The sequence below is a fragment of the Stigmatopora argus genome, chromosome 17 (genome assembly GCF_051989625.1).
Source record: "Stigmatopora argus isolate UIUO_Sarg chromosome 17, RoL_Sarg_1.0, whole genome shotgun sequence".
In the NCBI taxonomy this organism is placed as follows: Eukaryota; Metazoa; Chordata; class Actinopteri; order Syngnathiformes; family Syngnathidae; genus Stigmatopora; species Stigmatopora argus.
Genome location: NC_135403.1, coordinates 10,527,973 through 10,547,524, shown reverse-complemented (window position 1 = coordinate 10,547,524; position 19,552 = coordinate 10,527,973). Strand labels below are relative to the sequence as shown.

At 39.7% G+C, this 19,552-nt stretch overlaps 2 protein-coding genes across 6 annotated transcripts in view; both read right to left on the bottom strand.

The window, feature by feature from the left end:
* Positions 1-7,496, bottom strand: part of LOC144091971 (rho GTPase-activating protein 12-like) — a 37,565-nt gene extending 30,069 nt beyond the window's left edge. For 2 of the 5 annotated variants that reach the window (XM_077624687.1, XM_077624691.1), the window contains exons 1-3: positions 7,351-7,468; positions 7,197-7,254; positions 3,313-4,101 (exon numbers count right to left, since the gene is read on the bottom strand). In XM_077624687.1, the coding sequence (XP_077480813.1) occupies positions 3,313-3,990 (678 nt within the window). In that variant the 5' untranslated portion in view covers positions 3,991-4,101; positions 7,197-7,254; positions 7,351-7,468. Of the gene's footprint in view, positions 1-3,312; positions 4,102-7,196; positions 7,255-7,350 lie in introns of all 5 variants that reach the window. The other 3 variants (XM_077624690.1, XM_077624689.1, XM_077624688.1) reach the window with 3 other exon arrangements.
* Positions 7,497-7,985: 489 nt separating this feature from the next.
* On the bottom strand, positions 7,986-18,620 carry LOC144091683 (kinesin-1 heavy chain-like). The gene is made up of 26 exons (XM_077624226.1): positions 18,345-18,620; positions 17,689-17,776; positions 17,517-17,590; positions 17,318-17,422; positions 17,194-17,242; positions 16,840-16,895; positions 16,325-16,412; positions 15,625-15,749; positions 15,422-15,526; positions 15,078-15,223; positions 14,812-14,960; positions 14,113-14,309; positions 13,751-13,819; positions 13,434-13,640; positions 13,207-13,350; positions 12,947-13,135; positions 12,725-12,842; positions 12,594-12,643; positions 12,412-12,521; positions 12,246-12,347; positions 12,112-12,172; positions 11,027-11,098; positions 10,186-10,290; positions 9,777-9,990; positions 9,457-9,565; positions 7,986-8,745 (listed from the first exon to the last, which is right to left on the bottom strand). Exons 1-26 carry the CDS (start codon positions 18,468-18,470, stop codon positions 8,739-8,741), a joined length of 2,865 nt encoding a protein of 954 aa, XP_077480352.1. The 5' UTR covers positions 18,471-18,620; the 3' UTR covers positions 7,986-8,738.
* Between the last annotated feature and the right edge of the window lie 932 nt (positions 18,621-19,552).

Here is a 19,552-nt window from a genome sequence, read left to right as displayed (position 1 = left end):
CACACAAGATTGTCAAGGCGTGATTTGTCAACATCAGCTCTCAAGGTTCTCTTGAAGGCTGAGCCCCTCTGGGTTTACGGATCTAATCCGCTTGCTGTAACACAGAGGTACAGATCAGGATTGGCGTGAAAAAAAAGGTGACCAGAGACTAGGGGGTATATTTGTCCTGACTATTTTATTGCTCTTCACCAAAATGACTTCAGACAAGATTATCAAAAAGAATGATTCAAAGAGGAATCGGTGGGATTTTGAAAATAGGAAGCAGCAGAGACAGCTGTGTAAGAAGACAAAAGAGACTGCAAAGGTTCCCTGACAGAGGGAAAAAGAAGTGAGTAAACAGAATGGAAAAGTGCTAAAGAAATCCAATACAGCATTATTATTTTAAGACCAGGAGTAAATGCAGTAGCAGCCCCATTTTATATTGGATTAGAAACCTGGTGTCTCACTTATGAGAAGAGAACGGACTTTCGTTGACTTTTTTCTTCCCTCACTGTACAGCACTGTGTGTAGGCACTAAGGCAAGAATGTCAAGTATGCACTGGAAAACAAGCTAGGGCCTCCTTTTCAGTTGCACGAGGAGTAAGCCTATTGGCTCAAGTGAGAGATTACACAACATTTTTGTAAATTTTACATCTTTTTTTGACTCCACTTCCTAGATGTAGACTCCCTTAATTATACATGTGCAAAAACAATGTTTTTTTGTAAAAACCTGCAAATACACTGCATGCTCTTGTTTCTACACAGGAGCCCAAAAACGCTTCCTAGGAGACCTCAATTGCTTCTGCTGTTTGTTTGAAGACCAATACAGAGCCAATTGCAAGAGAAAAAGGTTGTCTTAATTATCCGATTCAGAATAGCAGCAGTAAATCCTGCCACAGGTTCAAAAGGAGTGCATATATTTCGGCATGCACCTAGTTGGACAAGCAAAAAAACAACAACCAAAAAACAGTCTGTATTGCGGTCTATTCACGAACACTCCTAATCCAATAACAAATGTCTTAATCCTTGCTGTCGCAGAATTCAGTCATCAAATATGTGGAATATTTACATTTAGACCTTTGCGGTGTTTTTCAACAAGTGACTGAGAATTAAGAACCAAAACGTGGTCGGAGTATATAAGAGAAAGAGTGTGGTGGTTTGTAGTTGAATTGTGTAAGACATTATTTTGGCAGGGAAAGAGGTTAGCCTCAAAAGGTTGCAGACCGCTCCAATCACATCGTGGAATGAGAGAGTGCATGGCTGACCACTGGCTTCATAGGGCACAGCCTCAGACAAAAACTCACTTTGGACCAGCGAATCTTCCACTTGGTGACACATCTAGCGGAAAAACATGATTTGGTCTCTAACACATTACCACATATAGAACAGTGTGCCCATTCATTATGTCACTCTGCTCTTGCCATACCATGAAAAGACTCCAGTGACAGTTATAGAGGTTTCAACACGTGAAAACAATAACCAAATATCAACAACTGCCATGGTGATAGGGTGCAACAAGATTTAAAATAGAAACTAAAGGTGACATAGGACCAAAGGATACAGCTGCCTCTGCTGTTGCCAAAGGACCAAAGAGAATAATCTCTTGAATTGCTAAAAAAAAATGTGCCAGTATATAAAAGTCCCCAAAAGTCATTTGAAAAATGGAGTCGCTGGTTGTGTTTGCACAAGGATATTAAAAACTCAGTCTTCAAGCCGTTAACATGTTTAAAATCTTGCAAAGTCGCCTAATGCAACTTCACCCATCCAGACTCATCAGAAATGAGCGCTTCCGCAGATCCTTCCTCCCATCAGCTGTCAGGCTCTTTAACTAAACAAATGGCTGAGTGTTAAGACCTACCGTATGCATCCATGTACATCTATGTGTATGTATGTATATATGTGCTTATATATATGTATGTGTACATATGTGTATGTACACGTATGTGTATATGTATATATATATATGTATTTCAGCAACACGCTTATTTATTTATATAATTATTCATGTATTTATTTATTAACTTACTTATTACCTGTCTATTTATGTCTAAAATGCCTCTCCTATTTCTGCATCCTCACCCTCTTGCTACTGTGACAACGAAATTTCCCGAATACGGGATGAATAAAGTTATCCAATCCAAAATATAGCAATGAGACAGAGTTACAAAATTAGGCTTTTCTGCAGCATGCCTCGATTCCCTGGCAACCAGCCAAAAGCGACAAATCAAGAGACTAGAAAGAGGAAGAAGGGGGAATAAGTTCCACCTGCAATGGAAGATACCAACAGCACTGAACTTCACATCACATTTTTGGCCTACGCTGTCTGCATCTTATCTGAATCTCTTGAAGGCTGTTGTGAAAAAAACATTTGCACTTGGCCATGCATGTAAATTTTAGCACAAGTGTTTTGACAGGCATGAAATTCAAAAAGGTTGATGCACGACTGGCCGCAACACAAAAAACATCAATGTTGGTACCCCTTGGGGGTCTTTTGAAGGACGTCAATAATGACCCAGCTAACTATGTTGTGGCTAAATCATCATAGAGTGCATCCATTCTCACTTTCCTTCACTTCACGACATTGACACATACACCGCCTCTTTTACACAGTGGTCCCCACAGTCGAGGACGGGGGGCTACAGACAGATCCTCCCTCTGATATGACCTACTTTCCATTCAAGTCTCCCTCTCTTTGTTCATGGTAGAGGAGCCTTCTGCTGCCTGTGGAATAAAGAGCACAAGCAGCATAGGGGTCTACAAACAAGTCGATCCTCCCTGGATAAGCCACCTGAAAATTGGCTTACGTTGGCAGTCCTGGGCCACTTCTGCTCTTCCGCTAAGTGAGGTTAGAGTCCAGTTTCTGTGGCATCTCCCTTCCTCTCGTACCCTCCCAATTCCCCCCAATTCAAGTTGAGGAAAATATCCTCAAGGGTACAAAAGTAACACATGCAAATTCAGAAATGAAACTGCATCTTCCAAACAAGCAAATTGGGCTGAACTTACCTGTACTTACCTTTCAGGCAGGGTTTATTCCACCAATGCATACAACACCAGAATAGAACAAGGTTTTGGTAATCAACTATTGTTAGCAAATGGAGTAATTTAATCATGCACATAAAATGACCATTAACTAAAAAGGACCCAAATTATCCAGCACACCATCAAGCTATGAGACTGCCATATTATTTTCGAGAATAACGTGCAAAATTTTGTACCAAAAAACTGAAGCAAAGTTCGTTTGCGCGTTATACTCAAATAAATATGGTAAGATGTAGAAATCGCAATGGTTTGGGAAAATATCACATTTTTAGGAGTACTGTGTTCAGGTCTTACCTGCATGTGTTCTGTTGAACTGCTACTAAGCTCATCGCCCGACTCGGAGTCATTGTGGAGCTTGCCGAGTCCATTTCCCGTTACGTCACATTGTGGGGAAGTTTTGTCACTGTCTGGACTTCTGTTGTGGTTGCTCTCCTCTTTGATTGGAGGCGAGTCAGCTCGTGTCCGTGGCAGAGTTGAATTGTTGGCAAGATGATGATTATTGTTATTGTGAAGAAGGACAAGTTCGGCCACCACCTTGCAATGATGTGGACTTCCCAAATTCTGGTTAGCATCCTTAGGCAGAGCCGGCGGCGTCACGCGGTCTGAGGAAGGCGATGGCGTGGAGGAAGGTGACGGACGCCCAAAGCTGGACATTTCTGGCTGTGGTCGGTTAAGGTTCTCATTTGAAGTGATGCAAATATCGAGGACAGAAGGCTTGGCTTTCAAGGTGGGCTTCTGGGGAGGCAGCAGGGCCCGTCGAACTTCTCTGACATACTGGGCTGGCACATAGAAAGCCTTTGTGCCCTCATCCTTCCTTACCTGCCACCAATCCTCATTGGTTTTCTTAACTAGCATGTAGCACTCTCCCTGCCGTATAATGATCGTCTTGTCTTTTGCCTTGTATTCATAGTCGTATTCCACTTCAACGTAGACTTGTCCCGGGGCAATGGGAAGCCCATCTCTATCAGCCATGGCTGTCAGAGGGCACGTTTTTTTTATTTTTTATTTTTTGTAAGGCCGATCTCAGCTGCTCAGCGATCCAAGCCTGGAGGGCTCTTCATATCTGACCAGGGAACTGCTTGGCTGTGAGAGATAAGACAGCTTAATGTCAGCAGCTGCAATTTTAATAAACATCCAGCAAGGCTGAATACAACACAAAAAATGAAATAGACTGAATACTCTTGAAACTGGTTGGTCGATTGCGTGCAGTTATAGCAACAACTTCCAAACAATGATATTGCGCATTAGGCAGAAAAGGGCACCACAGTTAATGACGATTGCTCTGGTAAGCGATACAACAGCTCAGGATATCTCGCCTTGTAAATGATCCCCTGGTTTAGGACTAAATGTGATGACAACCTGATCCCACCTACAGACCGTGCATGCAATCCGATAACTACAATGGTTAGGCCAAGCAGGATTCCTACACTGACAGAATCCCGAAATAAAAATTAGTGCGTGAGAAACTTCGCATAATTACTCATCAACTTAGATCTGAAAACTGAAAGATCTTTATTTTATCATAAGCAGTCAGTATTGGAGTCAGGGGACAGGCTTAAAGGAGGTCATATTGTTCCATTTGGAAGAGAGTGCGCTTTTGTCTGTTAACTCATTAAATACCGGGGGCACTCCAACAGCAAGTGAGTCACTGCATCACTCAGCTCGGATTCTCCTTCCTTCCTCCCTAAAATAGCAGCCGCAAGGACTGACATCTTTGATGTGTAAGCAGCAAAAAGCAGGTGCTTTTAGTGAGGCGTGAGAACATGCGGCTGAATCTATAAGGGGGCACCACCTCATGCAGGAAAATGCGCAGACTCTGAAGCTTAGACTCACAGTCTAACACTGAGAATAGATCTACAGTGGGGAGAGCCGTCTGGGCCTTCAATCTTTCAAGACCATGAGCAACACGCACGGTATTACATAACAACTCGGCTTTGAGTAGTTATACAATACATGCTTTAGCACATACATACTCATGCCCCGATGAATAACTCTGTCAAGGAACATCTGATGAGTTGAATGAATTGCATATTAGGCAGAGCCTCATGTGACCTCCTGTCCTACCAAACAGAAACAAGCTCTTCAGTGTCGCATCGCTTACATCGTGATAAGGAATTGCTGTTGCTTTTCTCCGAGGACAGTCGGATTCACACAAAACAGAATCAAATTTACAGTAATATGGAAATGTCGTACTGTTAGTTAGTCTGGCGATAGCTTTATCTGTTTAGATTGTACTGAATATTCCTCTAGGGATCCCTTTGTGTCCATCCCCTGCCATCCAAGTAACCCTTTTATTTTACTGTTGAGTGATAAACTTGTTAAAACACTGCTCAGTGTCTACCATGAACGACAACCCATAGTAGCGCAATATTTAATCTTATCCCCTGAAACTGCTGTTGGCATCAATCAACTATAAAACTGACATGATGAACAGATCTCTTCAGTATTAAATCCGCTATAATGCCTATTTCTTACCATTTTAGCAAAAACAAATATTAGAAATGTCTGATGAAATAATCCCTGTCAACAAATAATGTAGACCTTAGGGACGTTCAGTCGGACAGGGATTTAACTACAGTCGGGGGGGCTTGCTGTCTTTATATTTCCTTGTAGTGCATTGTTAAGCTGATCCGCTTCCTGAGAAGTTGCAGTTTAAAAGGGACATACCGCATTATGGGAGATTTAGTCTAATGTTGCTGAAAAAATAGTTGGGCCCATGAGTGCGTTTCTACACACCAACTGTGAAATTAAATAGTCAGTTTTAAATCATGTGCCTATTTCCAAAAGAGTCATCAAGCAGTTCTGCAATTTAGTCCTACTGTAACACAAGGGCTAAATTAAATAACTAAGTCAATGCCATTGATGGGAATAGACGTCCAACCAATTTAACTTGGAGATCTGGCAGCGATAACCAAATGGACAGCACACCGTTTCAGAACGAAAGTTCCTTAGTTTGTGGACAAAAACGTCTGTGTTAAAGACAAAAGGTTTATATATTTTTATTTATAATGTTGAACAAATTAGCTCTATTAATTTTGGGGGTATTTGTGCTTGATGGAAGTCTCTGGCTACAGTTATTATTAAATCTATTCTCTTTTTAGTCTGCCGTAGGTGTTTGAATTTTTATGACCATCAAACACGGGAGTTCTGTTAGATAAAATTGCATGGTTCGGTTTTTAACGAATCCTTTTTTCTGGAAGTAACGGAGCTTGAATTTAGCACTTATTACCTCTTCTGGGTGTGATACAATGGGCTCCCATTTCATAATGGAGGCAGAATGTAAACAATACTTAATAATGTGTTAAACAATATTTTCCTATGTCTCCTTATGTTCCAGATTTTCACCCAACGCAAGCGGGTCTGGAACGTATACCCCAAGATAAACAGGGCCGGTAAAGAAATAAAACTAAACTGTTTTTTGTCGATCCAAACACTTGTGGCATGCATGTCGAGAATGCCGTGGTTCTTGGAGCGTGAAGCTGACAAAATCAGGTCTGCATCAACACCGGGTCACGGTTGTTGGTGTGCAAACGAGAGAAAATCCGGTCTGCATCAACAGTGGGATCACAACCTATGCCTTTGTCTGCTCACATCTGCAGCTCGGGCACTGTGGCAGCATAAACACACATGGGTTTGCTTGGACAGCCTTTTGTCCCTGTGGTTCATTCAAAACAGATGTGGCTTAGCCCTGAACAGCATCCACTCCAACATGTGCTTCCTAAAGCGGAGCAGCTGAATTGCAGCCAAACTAGGCTGATGTTGGACAACCGACAGATTTTTAAGAGAAGAATTGAAAGAGGAAAACAAGTATCTTGGGTGTCAAAATGGGAGGGGACTTGGGTGGCAGGAGAATGGCTGGGGCGCATAGCGGGGATGATGGGGGGGAACACGGCTTGGGGTGGGGAGCAGGGTCGCTTCCAGTCCGACAACAGACAACAGCAATACGGAACAAAGAAGTTTAATCCATGTGATTTGGTCAACAAAGCGCACCGAGTCAACATCCCCGGGGGCGAAGGCGGCTGCTCTAAAGTGGGCAAAAGAGACACAACACATCGAATAGGAAATCGCCTCAAAACTAGGCACGTGCCACCCACACTGACGCTTTCCTCGGGGATATTGCTTGGGATTTTCATTTTAAACCTTCAATTTATCCGACATTCATCGGGATCGTGACCTACCGTGACTTCAAGCGTGGAAAAAGCGCTGCAGGTTCACCGAGATAACGAAACATACAACCTGCAACAGCGTGCATCCAAAGTCACTCAAGGGACGAGCCAATAGCCCAAATTCTGGGACAAAAAGGTCCCCCAACTGAAAATGACATATACTGACCTTAAAAATCCCAAACGATGTCTTTTTTTTGTTTGTTTGACACGTCAATGAGGAGGAAGTTTTCCCTTCAAATGGACAGTTCCGATTAGTCCGCGGCGTATCTCCAGGTTTTTCGCTCTGTTCACAATCCCCCGCCTCGCTTGCAAGCTAACAAGTGTGATGTGGCAACAAAGCCATATCCGGTTATAACTTTCACAGTAATTTTACATCACTGTTTATAAAACTACGCTAACATTTAAAATTGATATGAAAATAAATAACAATCACATGCCCCAGAATGTAAATATTCATATTCAATATTTTGTCATTCTATTTTGCGTTAAAATGTGTTACGGGTTAAGAGAGCCGAGCCAGTAGCGCATATTGTGAGTTTATTTTGAAGGCAGTTTTACCTGAATTCCGAAATGAGCTCGTGTGTTTTCGTTGTTTTTAACGCTGTCTACATGCTGTAGTCTCCATCAGGAGTTCTTTATTCCAGTCTGCACCTTTCCAGTATTTTCTCGGTTGTTTTCTGCTTGTTTTTTTCCTCCAGTCACAGTCATCACAATTGTTACTGACATATGACAAAGGTTTATGTGTCACATTTGCATGAATGTTAGTTTAACCACGATCCAATTAAAGTTCCTTGTTAAATATTCCGATTTCCAAATCAGATTTATTTAAATCATTTCGCCATTACAGCTGTCTATAGGATCAAAATGGGGTGTTTCAAATCCAAGCAGAATAATCATAAATGATTCAGTAGCCTGATCTGGTAACAGCAATCATGGAAAACAGTCTGACCATTTAAAACAGTAATGTTGAATTCAGGCACTTGAATAACATTGATACCAAAAATAATATTCAGTAGAGAAGAATGCACCAACACAGAAAACCTTGTATATTTTCTGTTGTTTTTTTGTTTCACACCCAACAATCGTTTTGTGCAAGAGCACGCCCTTTCGGTGAAGGACAGTAATTGACTATAATTACTGTATATACTGACATCACTGTACTATACAGCCTTAGTTTTATATTCTGAAGATTTTCAATCTTAGTCTTCAAATGTCTCCTCTACATCCATATTAGAAATGTATTTGTACCTCAATTTTTTACCAATTTATTTTTACTCAAATGTATCAATGGAAGCACAATGAATGCTATAATCCTACAATCTGCTGTCCAAGTATTTGCAGGCAAGGCATTGTTACATTTTTTTTTAATTTGGTGTTAATAACTATGCATGTGGAAATAAGTCAGAGCACTTTTGGAAGGATATAATATTTGTACAGCGAATGGGAAGTTTAAAAGAGTAACTTGAACAGCCAATGCAGACAGAAAGTATACAGTATGTACACTTTGACGGAAAAAGAATGATGTGATCTTCATACTTTGCTTTTAGATGACCTTCAAGAGCTGTTGGGATAAAAGAAGGGAAGAATGAGGACAGGCGCAAACAACAGAAGATGTCTTTCTTTTGATATTGCATGCCTAAATTGTACGGAATGTACCAAAGCAACGATCAAAGAAGGATTGGTGAAAGTGATCCCAGAATCTCTCATGATTAGCGTAAACTTGCATTAAATAATATATGGATATATAAGGGAAAAATACATTGGAAAATTCAGTTCTCTGCAGTCAAAACGCTAAATAACGGAACTGTCTTGGCCACCTGTGTCAAAGTGGCGGCCCGGGGGCCAAATCTGGCCCGCCGCATCATTTTGTGTGGCCCGGGAAAGTAAATCATGAGTGCCGACTTTCTGTTTTAGGATCAAATTAAAATGAAAAGTATAGATGTATATTAAATTTCCTGATTTTCCCCCTTTTAAATCATTCATTGTAATTTTTTAATCCATTTTTCTGTGTTTTTAGTTACAAAAATCATTTAGTAAAATCTAAAACGATATCAAAAAAGCTAAAATAAACATTGTTTTAGATCTATAAAAAAATGAATATTCAGGGCTTTTAATCCATTTATAAAAAAATATATCTAAATATTATATCTAAAATGGTCCGGCCCACGTGAAATCGAGTTGTCGTTAAAGCGGCCCGCGAACCAACTCGAGTCTGACACCCTTGGTGTAGGCCAATGTGACAAATGGATTAATTAATTTATTCCTTTCTTGCCTGTCATCCCCTTCTTTGATGCCCCCATAACTCTGGAGGAGGTTGGACCTGTTTCCATTTGGGTTCAAAAGCGAGGCACCTGGCAGTTGACCGGGTCGAATGGGCTTGGCTGCATAAGACACAGAGCAAAGATTAGTCATATTAATATGTAATCGTAATATTTGACACCCATTCCGTGGAAGACATTATTATCCAAAATGTAAAATGCGGCAATGTCGAGCTTTCTGGGAGAAATTGGTCCGTCCAAATTTGGACCATTCCTAAAGGTTGATGACCTATTTGAACAGTGATGATGAAAATGAATGTGCGTCTGGATCTACCAATCTGAGCTGAGCCTCTCCTCGCCATGTTTTTAGGCTTGGTGGCCTCCCTGATGCGCTCAACTTCCTCCTCGTGGCGTTTGCGGTCACGGGCGGCACTCTCTTTGGCGTCCTTCAGAGCGCCCTCCAGGGCTTTGATCCGTTCAACTGTGGCTCGCAAACGCTTCTCCATTTTAGGAATTTCAGAATTGAGGGAAGCATTGTCTTGTAGCAGCTGTAATAGAGTGAAGACGCAATATAGCGGACTTAAAATTGGGTAAATACATCGTGCAGTGGTGTCGAACTTACTTTGAGGGCCAAAATAAACCAAAATAAAGCTGCATGTTTTTTGTATTAGCTTTACTAGTATGATTTCTCTTTGTTGTTGTTTTGGTCATTTATGTTTTTGTATAGTAGTAGATGCAGTTACCTGTTTGTGAGCTTTGGTAAGCTGCTCCAGGTTGTTTTCCAGGAAGGATATCTTCCGTTTCTGGGCAGTGCTGACCTCTCGTTCTTCTGAGCTCACCTGAGCATTCTGTTGGAAGGTGTTTATTTGGAGTATATTTTGACAAATGGATTAAAGCAGTGGCATTGTCAGAATTGCTTTCAATTGGGTTAACAAAGTACCCTTCTTAGTCAAACAATTTTGTTTATTTTAAGAAAGCTGTTCTGTTAATCATACCAAGCCCAGCATGAGGATTGGTGGATATGAGCTCTGAGCTCAAGGCCCAATTTGTTTATAGATGCCACCTTTGGAGAACCAGATGGTTTGCAGAAATTCAGTCGTGCACTCCAGATTGAAGCATTTTTCAGCGCAGTACAAATTAAATAGAATGTGTTCAAAGCAGGCATTTAAATAGTCATCGTTGTAGGAAAAACATGGGGTCAGTGTAATGCCAAATAGAACATTGGAACGTTTTGTTGTTGTTTTAAATAAATAAAAAATCAATATTTACAGTCACAAATCATTCAGATCTTGTCAATCAGATCCCTGCACAGTAATTTATGATGATAACCTACTATGCCTGTAATAATAATCTCATGAATGTTCAATTTTAAATGGCCAGCAGTTAACATAATGTTGGAGTCAATAATAATAATGTATAATATTTAAAGAAAGGAGTATTAGAATGAGATTTGTATAGTGTACAAAGATGATGTTTGGTTATGATGAATGCTTTTGGTAAGAAATTCATCTTAAACTGTATTTAAGTTTTCATTAAAGTTGTATTTTGTGCCTGTTGATGTTTTATTACGGAATGTGAACTGACCTTTTTGACTTTAATGACCAAGTCTTGGACGAAAAGTCTTCTGAGGTTGTGAAGTGTCTGCAGCTCCCGAGCCTGGACGTATAAAACAAGATGAAAAAGATTTGGAGGTTGGGGGGGATTAAAACATGGCTCATGTAATCATTATAATTTTGTAGTAAGCAAACATGTTATTATACCCTGCTGCCTTCACTTTGGGGCAGAAAAACTAAAAAGTGCGTGACAGCTCAGAGTTACATTATGTCAGCAGTTTTACATCATCCTGTTTACAAAATGTGGAAATTAATAACTCATTTGTTCACTCCTTTATGCAGAAAATGTGATTGTTTGCTACTGAAATGATTTTATAACCAAAGTGGCCAATGAAGCATAAAAATGAGGATTTTCTTTTTTTAATCTTTAGACCAGGGGTGTCAGACTCAGGTTGGTTCGCGGGCCCCGTTAACGTCAACTCGATTTAATGTGGGCCGGACCATTTTAGATATAATATTTAGATTTTTTTTAATAAATGGATTAAAAGAACTGGATTAAAAGTCCTGAATATTCCGTTTTTTTATAGATCTAAAACAATGTTTATTTTTGCTTTTTTTAAAATATATTTTTAGATTTTACACAATGATTTTTGAACTAAAAACACAGAAAAAATGGATTAAAAAATTACAATTATTGATTCAAAAGGGGGAAAATCAGGAAATTTAATATACATCTACACTCTTTATTTTAATTTGATCCTAAAACATAAAGTCGGCACTCATGACTACCAAATTCGTCATACGCAGCTGGGTATGATGACAATTAGGCTTTTGTCGAGTCGATGATGATGACAAAGCCTATGTCAGATTATTATTATGTCCGATTATTATGATTTACTTTCCCGGGCCACACAAAATGATGCGACGGGACAGATTTGGCCCCCGGGCCGCCACTTTGGCACATGTGTTTTAGACACTGCTGCATTCACTTTTGGGTGGTGCTGAAATATATGTTTGTTTGCTTTTTGGTAAGTGAAAAACAAGTATACACTGTAGTTTTCTTTTTTTTTTCAAAACAATATTCCCAACCCTTCTGTATACAATCTTGGAACTGACCACAGTTTCTTCCAGTCCCTTCAGGTCCTGCTTTGTTTGCTCCCGCTTGTCCTGCATCTCCCTATCAAAAAAATAAATGTATTATAATAACTCTTTGTAACAGAAATTCCAAGGAAGAGAAGCTGAGATGTTACGTGAGCTCTTGCAGTTGGCGACTCTTCTCTTGCTCCACCGCCTTGAGCTTTTCATGCTCCACTCGCCATCGTTCCTGTTCCAGCTGGATCTCCTGGTTTTGACTGTGCACGCATTCAAAATGAGTTTGCGACTAGTCATGAGTGATAATTGAAAGTGGTTTCTTACTCCTGTAGCTCGGTGATTATCTTGTCTTTGCTGTCAAGCTCATCCCTCAGATTGCTTATTTGCCTCTGATGGGCTTCTCTGTGAGACAGGATTTGCTTCTCCACAGTTTCCTGGTCAGAAAAGTACAGAAATAAATGCTCAATTTCACAGCATAGCACATATGACAGCAAGGAGCAGAATACCTTCACTTCATTGGCAGATTGAATCTCATTTTGCGTCACATTGACTCTTTCTAGAAGGGAGAGCATTGCTTTATTTTTCAGAAAGTAGATAGAATAGACAGAATAAATGAAAATATCACAGTAGTGTTCACCTTGGGCTCTGATCCTGACTATTTCTTCACTAAGAGAGTCCACATTTTCCTCCAACTGTCTTTTCTTCTGCTCCACATTCTGGAGACCGTCTGTCAGGGATTTGATTTTAGCTTCATACTGTCCACAAGAAGGCAAACGCAGAAACAAATGGGGAAAAATAGTAAACATAAACAAATGTAGTTTAAAAAAAGGCAAGTCAGTTGTGTAGAGTAGCGGATTACCTGAGATATACGCAATTGGCAGGCTGTTAATTCTCTCTCAGAGTCTTCCATCTTCTGCGTGCTGTCAGCTTGGGAGCTTTCCAGTTGTTTGCAACGTTTCACCATGGTTTTGACATCCGATTTCATCTTACTGATGTAAAGCCGGACCACCGTGAACTCCTCGTCGATGACGCCGCTACTCTCATGTTGCTGGGGGGTCAAAAATACTAAAACTTGAAGGAAAAACTTCAAATCCTGTCTGTTTTTTTATTTATTTTTACCTTAATATCATTGCTTCCCACCGCCAGGCCTATCTCGGTGAGATCCTTGAGTAATGATGCCATCATTTCTGCCACCCTTTTCTTCTGGTGGTTGGTCATCTCTTTCAGTTTCAGGAGCTCACAGTCGATGGAGGCTAACGAGCTCTGGAGAGGACGTAAAAACAGAAGAAATTTGATGGGTAGTCGTAATGAACTGCGTAATATTAAAGAAGTGGTGGACGGCTTACAGATTTTTCATTCAGTTCCTCACTGAGGGCTTCAAACTCTTGTGTTTTGTTCTCCACCTCCTGGCTTTTGAGGTCATAGTTGACAGCGAGTTCCTCCAGGGCCTGCAGCACTTCCTTCACCTCTTCTTTGGAAGCTTCGTTCTCCGTCAGCAGACGTTTCAGCTCTGTCTGCAAGCTGTCGTGGTCCCGCCGGGAAGAGGCTAGGAGCTTTAAACAAACACACGCAGATGCTATTGCTCCGTACAATCATGGACAATTATGATGGGTGTTGTTGCCAGGTGAGGTCAGATGAAAGGTAGGAGAAATAGAGTTGTCACCTCCTCCTGGTCCAACAACTGCTCCTTAATCGTCTCCACCATTTGAGACTGTTGATTAATCTCTTCGTCCTGGAAGAGGTGAAGGATGAATGGACAAGATGATCACTGCTAATTTTGTAACCAAACTGTCCAAAAGAGACATCTGCTGGCCAAAAAAGAAGAGGGACAATAATTCTGCGACATTAACCCAATGAGGTCATAAATAATGTCTTGTATTTTTGGAACGTCTGATAGAAAAACTGATGAACACCACTGTCATATGAGGTCAAGTGAAAACACATCAAGACATTCTAGTGCAGTTTCACTTATATTTCACCGTCCCTACCAATGTCCAACTGTTCCATTGTGATTAAACGCATTACCTTGTCATCCATTTCCTTGTAGAGTTTCGCCATCTCGGCCTCGTAATGTCCCGTCTCAGCCGGCGTAAGTTTGACGCCAGGAAGGCTGATTTGTGCAGGTAAGGCTTCTGTCTTGTCATTGGGAAGAACTTCTGCCATTTTGGCTTCTTCTTTAGCCTTTTCCTTGTCAAACTGCTCCTCCACTGGCACAGTCTCTCCTAATGGGCCACAGACATAATTGATTATACCAAGACATTCATATTCCTTATGTTCTAGAGCACATGTGTCAAAGTGGCGGCCCGGGGGCCAAATCTGGCCCGCCGCATCATTTTGTGTGGCCCGGGAAAGTAAATCATGAGTGCCGACTTTCTGTTTTAGGATCAAATTAAAATGAAGAGTATAGATGTATATTAAATTTCCTGATTTCCCCCTTTTAAATCAATAATTGTAATTTTTTAATCCATTTTTTGTGTTTTTAGTTCAAAAATCATTTTGTAAAATCTAAAAAATATATTTAAAAAAAGGTCAAATAAACATTGTTTTAGATCTATAAAAAACTGAATATTCAGGGCTTTTAATCCATTTATAAAAAATAAATCTAAATATTATATCTAAAATGGTCCGGCCCACATGAAATCAAGTTGATGTCAACTCGGCCCGCGAACCAACCCGAGTTTAACACCCTTGTTCGAGAGTCATTGAATTAAAAAAAGTTATCACCTTTCCTCCAGCGGTTGATTTCAGTTTCCAGCCAGGTTACGCTGGTTCTCAGGACCTTGTTCCTCTCCTTCTCTTTTTCGTACTTGCTCTTCCACTGCTCTGCCGTAAGCTCCACATTCAGAATTACTGTATTTTTGATGGTCTTGGCCCTGGTTTTGGAGAAAGTGGTCAACAAATAAGGCTTATTTTAGGACAGAATTTATCTAGACACTGTTCTATTTTGTTGTGCTTCCTGGCAATCCAATAATTCTGATTCTGAGATGTACCTTTGTCCAAAGAGGAGTGTAGATCGAGTCTCAGCGTCATTATAAGAAGAAGGGGAGCAGCAGATAACCATGGTGGTCCGACAGTTCCCTCCTAGAGAGTCCTGTAGGATCCTGGTCATTTTACTGTCCCTGTATGGCACGTACGCCTAACACGGGCAATTAAAATTCAAAAGTTAGATTGTAGTCATAAAACAGGACAATAAAATGACACCTCATCCACCATATACAGAGTTGACGCTAACATTAATACTATAGTATATATGAATAGTTGTCATGGTGGTTTGAAAGCAATATGGAAAAATATTGCTGCTCAAAAATGGCGAAAAATGTTCAGTTTTACTTACCGAGCCTTCAGCTAGTGCTGAAATAACATTTCCAAGTGAAGAAAGGGACTTGTTGATCATCTTGGCTTCATCCAGCACGGTACCCTCTGCCCCTGTTTTACCCACCTTGGAAAGAAAAAGCATTATAATTATTATTTGACACACTGCTTAGCTCGTCTGTGAGAATGAAAGTGTAATAATCATGCAAAAAGAGATCTTAGTACTTTTTCACTCCCGGCCAGATCGACGAGATAGAGTTTGCTGATCATTTTCTGCTCTGTTTGAGTGTGCTCCTGCTTGATATTGATTTGGAAAATGCTGTGACTTCTGGAACTGTGCTCGTTCATGTCTGGCAAAAATACAAAGACAGACAAAAACATCCAATTTTGTTTTCTTAATCTACCATAACAGCACATGGCAGGCCTATTAAAAACACTTTTTCTCATATCTGCTCGCACAGGGATGTCCAAACCTTATTCAATGATATTTTCATCAATTGCTTTGGGCCAATACAAGCAGGGTAGCGGGCCAGAGTTGGCCCACGGACCACCGTGTGGACACCCCTGTCTTAATCTCTATATAGCATCATAATTTTCCCAATTTTTAGCAGCATGAACTCTACGCTCCAGCCAAAACAAGCATGTTAGTTTAATTCGAGACCAAATTATCCATATAGGTGTGAATGTGCGTAACGGCAATTGCCAGAAGAGATAATTAAAGCTGGCAATTTTTTTTTACACTTTTTAGCCAAGCACCCATAATTAAATTTACCACATGACTTGAAATATTTCTCCTCCATGCAGAGTCAAGCCTTTTTTATTGCACTTGTGCACTGAGAGGCCTTATCGCCAGGCGGGGGGGTCGGTCAGGAGACTCGGGTGAGGTTGAACCCATGAGAGGCAAAAAAACACCACACAAACTCACTTGTGACTGCCACGCTTCTGTTGTTTTTGCCTTCATCAATGGCTTCCATGACTTCATCGGGACTGCACACGAAGTGCTCGGTACACCCCTGGGGACACATGCGCATCACAAGGCACAGGGAAGCGTGTTAAAGAGCCCCTTTTGCTGGCAGCCTTGACAGAGAAGCGTTTATTAGTACTAGAAACTGTGACCAATCATATTGTGTCTGAGTGATGCTTGTCAAGGGGAACATGAAGTAAAAAGGGTTGGAAATTTTACCTAACTAAAATGACAAATGAATTCGTAATGTACATCATTTATGTTGACTAGCATGTGCCCATTAAATGCTTGACCTAATTTTATAAATGATGTTTTCAGAGGGAATAGCAATTGGATGTTGAAATGGTTGCCTATATGTTATTTTTACATTGTATATAGTACTGTATTTCATAAAAAATATGAGTAGATGACCCATCATTTACATGTAAGAAATGACCCTTTGCCTTAAGTCAGTGTACATGATAAAAACATTTTACCTTTACATAGGGCACCCGGTTTTTGTCCTCATGGACCGAAAGATTCGTCTTTGTTACTGAAGAATAGGAAAAAAATAGAAATTTTGTTTATAAATCATGCCAATTATCATGGTGGACACACACATATATGTGTGTATATATATATATATATATATATATATATATATATATATATATATATATATATATATATACATACACATGTCTATATATACATATATGTATATATATGTGTGTGTATATATATATATATATATATATATATATATATATATATATATATATATATATATATATATATATATATATATATATATATATATGTATAGCTGGTATGTATAGCCTCAATATTACCATCCAGCAAGTCTTTGATTTTGTCCAGGTAGATTTCAAAATACGACACCTGAAAAAAAACAAGAATATATTAGATTAGATAATCTATATATATATTTGATTCTTAATCATATGAATGACCTACTTTAATGTGAAACTCCAGGTTCTCATCCATTGAATAAATATAATTAAAAATATCCCCAACAATTCTGGGAATGATTCCCATCATGTCGCCATCGTGGAGATTTCCCTTTAGCACAAAGAAGGAAATAGACCTACATTAAAGGGACCATACAGTTCTGTAGAAATTATTAGCATGTCATAGTATTATGATATTACTGTACCTCCATTGTGTGTGTTTTACCAGAGGACGTTTGTCCATAGGCAAATATTGTACCATTGTAGCCCCCGAGGACATCTGCATTTGAAAAAAATAAAGACAGGGAAAACAGTTTTTAGTGTGAATGCTTGAGTTTTCTGTATCCACACCAAAACCAGCAGTAATTTTCAGCTTACCCTTGACAATCTTCTGGGCCACAGCATTGTAAAATTGCACCTGAGTAGTGTTGGACTGGAATACACGGTCAAAGTAGTAGGGTTTGCCCTGGGGAAAATAAAGGATAAAAAAAAAATCTTATTCATTGATATGTATATTTTTTGGGGGAGATTTGGCTTCATTATACATTCAAATGGTACACTCGAATGACATTGCTTCTTTTGTAAATATATTTGATCAGAATATCATAAATGAGCCCATAACACACAGTGAAAAATACTCATTGGGCCTATAAACCACAAAAATGTCAAGATATGTATGACTATTGGAGAAGTGACATAACTACCAACTATCTGGACACATTATTAGATAAAACAATATAATTCTGCCAGTTACAATGTGCCTTAATATTAGCATTAATTTAACTTTATTCATATAATTAATTGCGACTGAATTTGTACTCCTTTTTTTCTTGTATAATCCAATCCCAGTGGTCTCTAAACCTAAACCACCCAAATATTCTAATATAGCAACATATTAGAAATTGTCAATTGACATTGTCTGTTAAAATCAATCGTATGAATCTACTTTCTTAATGCTGTTGTTTCGGCTCTCCTTGAGTTGTACTGGAAAACAAATAATAACTAAAGTACAATTTTCCTTTTCCTCTACTTACCGCCATATGCACGCAGTCCTCGCCTTGAAACTTGGGGATGTATTTGTCTCCACGGGCGACTTCGGACTTGTTCAGCGGCCTGAAGCGACATACCACTTTGATACTGCACTCCGCCGGGTCTGCCATCTCCACCGCCTTGGATGGATGGACAGCGGGGGGCAACTAATACTGAGATCCTGCTCGAGTTTTGGGAAGGAGTCCTCTATGGGTAGACATCCGTAAATAAAATAAACATCATCATAAGCATAAGTAGATGGACAGCATCCAATGAGTGGAATCAGAACTAAAGTCAAGACAAAGGCAGAAGTGATCAGGGTGGGATCATTCTGTAAAATGCTTGGGAGTCACAGGAAGTCACAGGGTGTGAGGATCATGGGATCTAGCCTCACTTTCTTTGGAGAAGCTCTGAGGTCTGTGAATTCTATTAATACACGGAATTCCACAACTAAAAATACATTTCATTCTTTTCTGTTCATATACTGTACACTAGTAGGTGAACATTTTGGAAAATTTGTGTATGTGTCACTGTAAATATGTTTGAATAGTGAAGGCTTTGTATGGACATGGTATGATGCAGCATTCCTCCAGTCAACCATGTCTTGATGGTGTTCATCAAATATAAGAGTTTCTCGTATTTTCTGCTTCAGAAAACATGTAACGCAAAATTGTTGAAAGGACATAATATCTTATTGTGGCGAAAAGATCTGTAATGGAAATTTTCATTCGTTCGTTCTCATGCTGCTTATCTCGACGAGGATTGTGGAGGTGCAGGAACATATTTTAGCTAATTATGGGTACGCATGCATGGGGAGAACATCCCAACTCCACAAATGGAGGTCCAAACCCGGAATTCAACCCTTGACCCCAGAACTGTGAGGTGGAGGTGTTAACAACTTTCTGTATGTGAAATGTGTGCTTTCTTCTAAATTTATATAAAGTACATCCACATTATAAATAAGAAATTATCTTTGTCACACTTTTCAACAACAGTTATAGTGAGATCTTATGAATTAAACTTAAGTATTCACCCTATATTTAAACATAGGCAAGGTGGATTTTATTCAAAAAACCATGGCCTCTTATAGTATGTGCATAACTGTTTATGATTGCACATTAAACTTTATTCGACTGTCGTACATGCAGGGTGTAGTGCAGTAAATCAGAAAGCCACTAGAGGTAACCAGAGTCCATCCAATTTTGTGAGCCAT

Coding starts and splice junctions, on each gene's coding strand:
- LOC144091683 (XM_077624226.1), bottom strand. CDS start 18,470: ATGGCAGACCCGGCGGAGTGCAGTATCAAAGTGGTATGTCGCTTCAGG. Junction 14,961..15,077: donor ACACTCCTCTTTGGACAAAG/GTACATCTCAGA, acceptor CTCCAAAACCAG/GGCCAAGACCATCAAAAATA. Junction 10,291..11,026: donor TGGTCATTAAAGTCAAAAAG/GTCAGTTCACAT, acceptor ACCTTCCAACAG/AATGCTCAGGTGAGCTCAGA.